The sequence below is a fragment of the Sminthopsis crassicaudata genome, chromosome 6 (genome assembly GCF_048593235.1).
Source record: "Sminthopsis crassicaudata isolate SCR6 chromosome 6, ASM4859323v1, whole genome shotgun sequence".
Lineage (NCBI taxonomy): Eukaryota > Metazoa > Chordata > Mammalia > Dasyuromorphia > Dasyuridae > Sminthopsis > Sminthopsis crassicaudata.
In genome coordinates, this window is record NC_133622.1 from 238,527,458 (window position 1) to 238,537,759 (window position 10,302).

General features: G+C 31.6%; 1 protein-coding gene across 1 annotated transcript; it reads left to right on the forward strand.

Annotated features, from left to right (window-relative positions):
* The first annotated feature begins 2,397 nt into the window (after positions 1-2,397).
* On the forward strand, positions 2,398-7,423 carry LOC141545782 (olfactory receptor 4C15-like). Its single transcript, XM_074273040.1, has 2 exons — positions 2,398-2,990; positions 6,453-7,423. Exon 2 carries the CDS (start codon positions 6,491-6,493, stop codon positions 7,421-7,423), a length of 933 nt encoding a protein of 310 aa, XP_074129141.1. The 5' UTR covers positions 2,398-2,990; positions 6,453-6,490.
* The last annotated feature ends 2,879 nt before the right edge of the window (positions 7,424-10,302 follow it).

The window sequence follows — 10,302 nt, forward strand, 5'->3', positions numbered from 1 at the left end:
CTCTCTCTCTCTCTCTCTCTCTCTCTCTCTCTCTCTCTCTCTTTCTCTCTCTCTCTCTCTCTCTCTCTCTCTCTCTCTCTCTCTCTCTCTATCTCTCTCTCTCTCTTTCTCTCTCTCTCTCTCTTCCCCTCCCTTTCTCCCTCTCTCCCTCCTTCCCTCCCTCCCTCCCTCCATCTTTCCCTCCCTTCCTCCCTCCTTGTCTGGCTGTCTGTCTGTCTGTGTCTCTCTCTCTCTTTCTCTCTCTCTCTCTCTCTCTCTCTCTATATATATATATATATATATACATATATTTATATATATATATATAAAATGTGTGTATATATATACACATAGTATGTGTATTAATATATGTATATATATATACACATATATATTTACCAAATTATCTTCTTTTGTACTAGTCTTATATTTTTACAGTTAAACTTCTCCACTCTGCCAAAATACATTTTCCAAAATCATAATTATGTTGTTATCTCAGCTATGCTGAAATATTTATAGTTTCTCATTGCTTCTAAATGCAAATTTCTTAGTTTAATTTTTAAAACCATAAGATTCTGATATTACCAGAATTATACTTATTAATATTAACATATTTATTTAAGATGATTTCACTCATAATCTCTACATTGCAGCCACACATTGCAAGCACACTTGTGTGCTTGCCTGAACACAACATTCTTTCATTTCAATGCCTTCATGCATTTATTCTGGAATTTCTTTTCCCCCTGTCTTTATAACATCATTTTTTTCCTTCAATTTTGAGTGTTTTCTTCCTTTCTCAAATTAATTTGTAATGATATCTCATTTGAAACTTTGTATCCTTTTTTTCCCCCAAACATAGGATGTAATGTATTCTAGAGCATAAGGTTCCTATTTCATTTTTTTCTTCCTGTGGTCTATAATAATCACAATGACTACCTTATGCATAGTAGATGCTTGTGAATTGAATCTTATCAATTGCAGGAGTCATTTCTCTATGCATTATCTCTCTCAAGTATAATGTAATATTTTATATTTGAATGTAATGGATTTTTTTTTGTTACCTCCAACAATAATACAGTATCTTGTGCATAAAAGGTGCTTAATAAATCTCTGATAAGTTTAATTGAACTTTTAAAACTTTTAACTAAGCTATTACATAATGAATGTGTAGACACAATCTAAGAGGAAATGAAATCTAAAACGATAATAAAGACACACTGAACCTTTTATTTTTTTGACAGAATTTTAGTGGCCCCATTCTGAGAGGCTTAGAGGAATGAGTCCAGGTTTTCCTATAATCTCCATTCTTAATACTCTGTTGCTATTGTGGCTGTGGTGTTGGTGTTGGTGTTGGTTGTAGTAACTGGGGTTAAATGACTTGCCCAGGGTCACACAGCTATGAAATGTTAAATGTCTGAGACTAGGTTTGAACTCAGCTCCTCCTGATTTCAGGGCTGGTGCTAGTTGCCACCTAGCTGTCCCTTAATACTATATGTTGACAATGATTGACTAGAACAGGGGGAAAGAATTCGAGTTCCAAAGTCAGAAAACTTATGTTCTAATGCTAACAACAATGTTTACTGTTTTTGTGATATTTGATAAATCACTTAATTTCCCTGATTCTCACTTTTCACACCATTAAAGCTAGAAGTCTGGATTAGAATACTATTCACGAATCTTCCATCTCCACTTCTATTGTCCTAAAGGAAAAATGTGTGTTTGTGTATATTTGCAGATTTATTAATAATTTTTCATAAGGATATATATTTCATTGATGAAAATATATTAAAATATAATTTATTTCAGAATTATGGAATTTCAATATTGGCAGTTGAGACACACACATGCACAAATATATATCTATTATAAAATGTATATACATACATATATATATGCTTGTGTGTATATATATACATATATATATATACATATATATATGTATATATATACATATTTGTGTGTATATGTGTATATATGTATGTATACATTTGCTAAATATTTATCAGGAATCTGTGATATAGAAAAAGAAATCAAAATAGGAAGAGGAAAGTCCATCCCATCTCAGGGCATATGTGCATTATAATTTATTCCTATACAAAAAGATAAACAGTATAAAAGTTAAAATCAATTGAAATCATATTTAAAAGATTTATCAAAAGGAACATCAAAATTTCTCACAGACTGATTTAAATGTAAGTATACAATCTTGACAAATCATCCTGTTAGGAAATACCCCCCTTCCTGCCCACAAACCCTAAGAGATCTTAAGGAATGATTCCATAGGTCCACAAGCTCCAAGGGAATCCAGTCAAAACACTAAACAAGGAAACTTGATTGTTTCTCCCAAGAGACCATGTAAAGGCATCACTAGAGCAGAGACAAGGGCATTTCATACCCTTAAGGGCCAGAGACATCACTTTTCTCTCTGTTATAGATATTGAAATTGAGAAAAGACCCTCAAATACTTCTTAACTATATAACAAGATGACTTTTGTAGATGACCCCAGCAGATCTCTATCATTATAAACTATAAGGTATGAAGTTTATAAATATACCTTCCAGGATCTAATTGAATTGTGTGCATAGCCCTCACATTTAAGAACTGAATATGTTTATCTTTCTTGTGATTTGCTTATCAAGTTACTTACAAAAAATAACACAAGGAAAGCCTTTGATAAAAGAAGTGGAACTTTTATTATTTTTCAATTACATGGGATTTCAAGTTCATATTTTAGCTGCCCAGAGGTAAACTCAGGGCTTCTCCTGGCTGTGTGCAAGCTTTATCAAGTTTTATCAAGATCCAAAGTGTTAGAACTCTGGCCCACCAATGGCTGGGGCATTCATTGTCAAAGGACCAAGCTAGCTAAATTGGAAAGGTTCATGTCCAGAAGGCTGATCACCAGATTGATTTCACTTTTGGCTGCAACAACTCATAAACTTTCTTCAAAGGTCTGCAATCTGTCCCAGTGAAAGGAGTCAATGTTGCAATCAAGTCACAGATTCTTAAAGTAAGTATTGAAATTTTTTTTCCCCTTGGAACTTAGGCCATGTCAAATGTGTGTTTGTCTTCATGTTCCAAGGATGCTTGGGGGATGGAATTCAGAGTTTCTGGGGTGACTAATTTAAAAAATGTCAAAATTCAACATAGCATTTTATTATTATTATTGCCTTTTATGAATATCAATTATTTTATCCTATCACTTGTGAAAATGATGATTTAATGGCAAATAGATTCATGATCATTCTCTAACTGCCATAAATAACTATACTCTGTTAGAGGTAATTTAACACACCGGAATTTGAATCAGAAGGTCTTCCTTCTGATTTTTTCTGTGATTCTACAGACAAATTACTAAATCTCTTTGATTTCGGGGTTTCATTAATAAAATGAGTTTTATAGTACTTATCTCATAGGCTTATTGTGATTCTTAAAGTAGATAACACATCATTTTATTTTTTCCAAACTTAAAGCATCACATGTCAGTTGCAATTTTTACCATGATGTATGAAATTTGAGAGAGAGCAAATAATCAAAATGACATCATATATTCTGATAATATTTTATCCATTCAAAGAAAGCAAGAAAAAGTCACCAATAATTTAAGTGGATGGCACTGAATCAAAATAAGGAGAGAAAATGATGGAATGGAGAGTCAGAGACAAAGCTTAAGATAGAATAACAGAAAAACAAAAACAAAAACAAAAACAAAAAACAGAGAATGCTCTGATTATGGTGATAAAGGTAATGACTAAAGACCAACCTAGCAATTGTGTATTTCAGGCATATACATATGGAGTAGAATCATTTTTAAGATTGTATTTATTAAAGAAATTATGTAGTCTAAAACTTTCCTGAAGCAATGTAAGAATTTTATTTTTCTGGATTAAAAAAATAATAAGAGGATCAAGGAAAATATGTGGAAAGGGAAATCTCCTTTTTATAGGAATTTGCAGGATAACTGATCATTGCTTTAAAAAAAAGACAAAAAAACAAAAAAAACAAAACCTCAGAAGCTCCAGGTGTTAATATTTGTCCTACTTGTAAGTTCTTTTGAGAAAAATATGGAAGTTATTTAATTTACATAAACCCTGTTTCATGTGGTAAATGAGAACTATGATTGGTTTATATCCTTCAATCATTTGTGTTATAATTCTATTGATTATTTACTTGTCAGGTATTACAATTATGAATACACTAAATTCTGGACTTCACCAGAATACTTTTTCATTTTAGCTACCCCTCTGACTATGACAATTGTTTTCATCATTTTTTAAAGTGTGACTAATTTTACCTGGGAGTGCTCACAGACTTTGTTTTGAGTGAAAAAAAAAAAAAAAAGAAAGAAAGAAAAAAGATACTAAAAGAGAGTAAAAGATATAATGGAAAGAGTACTAAACTTGGTTTCAATAGAGACCTGGGTTGAAATGTCTCCTTTGACATTTAAAAGTTCTGTGGTAAAAAGATAGGTTAAACTCTCTCTTATTCAGTTTTCTCATCTGTAAAATGCAAGAATACATTTATGACCTTATTATTTATTGTTACAAGAAATAAATAATATATACATCTATCAATGGAAATAGTAACAACAATAATATTATGCTTGTGGTTATTGTGATAGAATACTTTTGTGTGAAACAAAATTTGAAAAATATTACATCAGATTTGAGGTTCATAAAACATTACTACACTAGGCTCCAGAGTTATTATTACTGTTTCATGGATGAAGAAATTAAAATTGAGAAAAACCTGGTATTTTCCCAAAGAGGTACATGCTAAAATTATACAAAAGGGGGAAAAAGATACAAAAACCCATATTATTATGTCTTTCACTCATTAGAATTTTTTTAAAATTTGTAATCCAAATACATAGTACATGTAATAATTTGATCAAAAGTATTTAATTCATGACCTATACCTGATACTCAGGTCAGAATTTAAATAGCAGTAGTGCTTTGGTGGCATAATGCTTCAAAATTTGAAAGGTAATTTAATTATGTTATTTTATTTGACTCTTGAAAATATATTTGTAGAAGGTGCTATAATTATCCCAATTACACGGATGAGGAAATAGGTTGAAAATAATTAAAGGACTTGTTGAAAGTTATCCATCAACTAAATATATGAAGGAGTATTTAAATTTAGCTCTCTCTGACTATAGATACACACACGTATGAATGAAATTGATTTGGAAATTTCAAATAGTTTTCTGATAATCCGAGCTAGTTATGAGTAAGGTGAATCCTAATTTGATTAATGAATTCCATGGTTCTCACTTGTTCTTATAACAGGTAACTCCTAATTAAAAGGGAGAGACTAGGTAGATGGGAATAAACATTCCTATTCCAGAAATAAATACTTTAAGAAACCCCTCATGGCGAAGTTGAGTAAAAAATATTATTTTTAGAAGGCATTCCACAAATAATTGGGTACTTCAATATACTCAGTCCAAGAGTTAAGGGAGAAATGGGTTCATTAGCTACTCAGAGAAGCCAGAACAGATGGAAAAAAAATCAACATTTCTGCTTTGGTGATTTCAACAAAGAAGCAATAAATCGTTTCTAGCTATTTCCCCTTAAAATGTACTCTTAAAAACAATTTTCTATGAATTCTAGATATTTTCACCTTAAAAAAAAAAAACTAAATTATTCAGACTGAAAATAAAACATGCAGGGATGTTCTGAAATAAATATTCTCAGAAAACATACCATAAATGGGTCAGAGTGGGATCACTGCATGTTTGTTCCTATTGAAAAAAAAAAGTTTGATTTGAACTTAGATAAAATATTGAAGTAGGCTCCCCAAAGTGTTCATGCTCAGACTCCTTTCATTTGTCCTTGCTGATCCTTTCTTCCCTTCTTTTAACATTCCTCAACCTCTGTTACTTGGTTGGATAGCAGCTATTAAGCTGCTCACATTTCTCTTAGATTCCATACACCTATTCAAATACATATAATATTTTTGAGAATTGAAATTATGAAAAATGTTCAATTTATATTTTTGCAATTCTGCGTACATGCAACTGCCCATTACATTTGTGTTTAATGCAAGCTTGTCTCTTTTTGCTTCTCACTTCTTCCTCAATATCCTATCTAATATCCATGAACTTATATATTTATGTGTTTATATAAAATATGGATGTAACAGGGAAAAAAAACATATAGGCATATATTCTCTTTTGTCCTCTGCTCTTTTATTGAATGACAGCATAGATATGCATGTATTTGCCAGAAATATTAAAGAAAACATTTTTGAAGATCTCTTGAACATTCATGTTTCAAACACAAGGTAGGTCTTATAATTTTTTTTTTTTAATCTCTCCTCTATCACTTTACTTTTCTCTGTCTCTCTCTGGTCTCTCTGATTTCTCTCTCTGGTATCTCGTCTCTCTGTTTCTATATCTCTTTATCTCTCTCTTTGTCTCTGTTTCTGTCTCTCTGTGTGTCTCTCTGTCTCTCCCTCTCCCCCCCAGGTACTCTGTGATCACCAAGACATTCAAGCCACCTAATCATGGACAATCAAAGCCAAGTGACTGAGTTCATCTTCTTGGGACTTTCACAGAATCCAGATGTTCAGAAAATGATATTTGTAATATTTCTGTTTTTCTATGTCACATCTCTGGGCGCAAATTTATTCATTGTTGTGACCATTGTCTATAGCCCCTCTCTTTTGAGTGCACCCATGTACTTCTTCCTAGCTTTCCTTTCCTTCTTGGATGCCTGCTTCTCATCTGCCATTGTTCCAAAAGTAATAGTCGATTCCCTCTATGAGAGAAAAACCATTTCATTCAGAGGGTGTATGACACAGCTTTTTGCAGAGCATTTTCTTGCAGGTGCTGAGGTGATCATTCTCTCAGCCATGGCCTATGACCGTTATATAGCTATCTGCAAGCCTCTGCACTATGTGACCATCATGAGCCGACGCCTGTGTTTACTCCTAGTAGGAGTGGCCTGGGCAGGGGGCTTTCTCCATTCCATTATCCAAATGACCTTCATTATCCCATTATCCTTCTGTGGCCCTAATGTGATTGATCACTTTATGTGTGACTTGTATCCTTTGCTGAAATTGTCCTGCACTGACACACATAGCATTGGTCTTATGGTTGTGGCCAACAGTGGCTTGATATGTATAATAATTTTTGCTCTTTTGCTCATTTCTTATGGAGTCATCCTGCACTCTCTGAGGAAATACAGTATAGAAGCACGACGAAAAGCCCTCTCCACTTGTGGCTCCCATGTCACAGTTATTGTTATGTTCTTTGTCCCATGTATAATTGTATATGTACGGACCCCTTCTACTTTTTATTTTGACAAAACTGTGGCTGTATTTTATACCATAATGACTCCCACATTAAACCCTTTGATCTACACTTTTAGAAATGCCGAAGTGAAGAATGCTATGAAGAGGTTTTGGAACAGAACAACAATTTCTATTGAAAAATAAAGATTTTGAAATAAGCAACATTGTTTTTTTGGAGAAAAGAGAGTTAGAGGGGATTTCCAAATGAATCTAAATGATAATATTCCATATTCCATATATATAATATATGTATATATATAATATATATGTAACATATATATATATATATATATATATATATACATATATATATATATAATTAGTTAACATATTGACTTGTAGAATTATTCATTAAATAATTTTATAGGTATCTTACAGCATATAGCACAGAAGATTTAGCAGTAAGAAAAAAAAACCTGAAAACCTAGAATATCAATGTAAGGACTAAAAAGGAAATTTTTAAGACAAAACATTGAATTTCATAGTGCACAATAGGAGTCATCATTTTTTAAAGCAAAAGTTACATTTCCAAAAAGAACACAGAGAAACAAATAGTATTTGACAGTGTTTCCAACAGAGTTATTCCAACCGGAAAGGATAGGATGAGAGATGCCTACACAGGTATGAGATAGTGTAGATTGACTTTAAGATTGTTTCTAATTCTGAAATTCTAGGATTTTGTGATCATCAAGACAAATAGATTTTAAAGAGGAGGAAACTGAGGTCCAGAACACTGACATAACTTGCAAAATTCACATGACTACATTAAAAGTTAGCCAAGTCTAGAATCTAGCACTTCATATTCCTATTGCAATATTTTTCAATCTTTAAAAGCCAGTTGGATAGTATGGCAGTATTCCCTTGCAAGATGATAGCAGAGAAAGAATCTAAATGATAATATTCCATATTCCATACACATATATATATTATATGTATATATATGTAACACACACACATATATATATATACACATACACACATACATATTATATATATATATATATATATATATAATTAGTTAACATGTTGACTTGTAGAATCATTCAGGGCTTGTCTATGTTCACTACTCCTGTTGAGGATAGAAAAACAGAATTCATTAGACCTAAAATTCTATAAATAAGACTATTCAAGTAATGAAGTTGGTGAGGAGTCTTAAGATCTAATGAATTGATGGAGAGCATGGGAATAAATTGATTCTTTTTTATAGCTTTTTATTGACAGAACATATGTAGGGATAATTTTTCAATATTGACCCTTGCAAACACTTCTGTTCCAACTTTTCCTTAACTTCCCTCCACCCCCTCCCCTAGATGGCAGGCAATCTTATACATGTTAAACATGTTAAAGTATAACTTAAATACAATATATATGTACATATTTACACAATTCTCTGTATAAACAGAAAAATCAGATTTAGAAAGGTAAAAATAACCTGGGAAGAAAAACAAATATGCAAGCAGTCCACATGCATTTCCCAGTGTTCTTTTGCTGGATGTAGCTGATTGTGTTCATCACTGATCAATTGGAACTGAATTGGATCCTCTCATTGCTGAAGATAGCCAATTCCATCAGGATTGATTCTCAAGACTGATTTTTAATAGAGGGAAATACTAGCATCTTGTCTAATAGTGGCTTCAAAGAAGGTGAGAATTGAGTCTAAGAATCCATTCCATTCTTGACAAAAATGTTTATATAAAGGAGGATAGAACATAATAAATGAAAAGTTTTCCCCTTTGAATCTCAAAAATGAGAGCTTTTAAAGGTGAGACATCTGCCTTTTATCATCTGCCAGTATCCTAATCAGACTCATCATTTCAAAAACTATTAATTTCCTCTCTTCATTATTTAACCAGAAAACAAAGCTCAATTAGAAAATGAATTCTGAGGTAATTTATAAGATTAGATGATATTTAATTACCTTAATACTATCATGTCTCCTGATTCATTGAATCAAATCAAATCTATTAGGAGTACTTAAATATATGATTGTATAGTTGTTGTCACTTACCCTTTGATGATTCTTGATAAACAGCAAAGGTGTTCTGAAATGAGGAAAAAATTAAAGGTGGAACATTTTCAAAAAAGAAGAAAAAGTGCTCTTAGGCCAATAGGCTTAATGCTTATGGATAGAAGGAAACAATCAAACAAACAAAACACTTAAGTACCTTATGAAACACATGGCTTATTGACATTTAAAAAAGGAAGTCATGATTAAATTCACACCATTGCAGTGTTTAATTTAAACAAACAATAATACACAGATATAATAGTTCTATGTATAATATATGTATATATGATGGATATGTACATATATATATATATACACACATATGTATTATTGACTCTGGATCATATTTATATTATCTATCATCTTTTTTATCTGTATACACCCATGCAACATCTGAGAAAATTATGTTCCAAAATAATTTTATAAATTTAATCCAAATAACTCTATCAGGAAAGAATAAAACACAGAAGGAAAAATTAAACACATTATAGATGGATATGATTAATGAATACTATTTCATTACCTTCTAAATTTTAAGCATTATTAAGTATGTTTCATTAAAAAAGTCTGATAATGGGGATTTATCTAAGAAATCATTCAGTGGATGGATTTAAAGAAGAGATGTGAGCATGATTCAATATATATATATATATATATATATATATATATATATATGTATATATATATATATATATATATATATATATATTTTTTTTTTTTACCCTGAGGCTGGGGTTAAGTGATTTGCCCAAGGTCACACAGCTAGGAAGTGTTAAGTGTCTGGGACCACATTTGAACTCGGGTCCTCCTGAATTCAGGGCTGGTGCTCTATCCACTGTACCACCTAGCTGCCCCAGCATGATTCAATATTAAGAAAAAATGTAATTAAAATATTAAATCTGAAACCTCCCAAACCATAAAATTATCTCATTAGAGTAAAAAAAAAAAAAAACAAAGCCATTGAAAAATATATAGCATTCACTACTACTAAAATTCCCTACAGAATATGGGCATA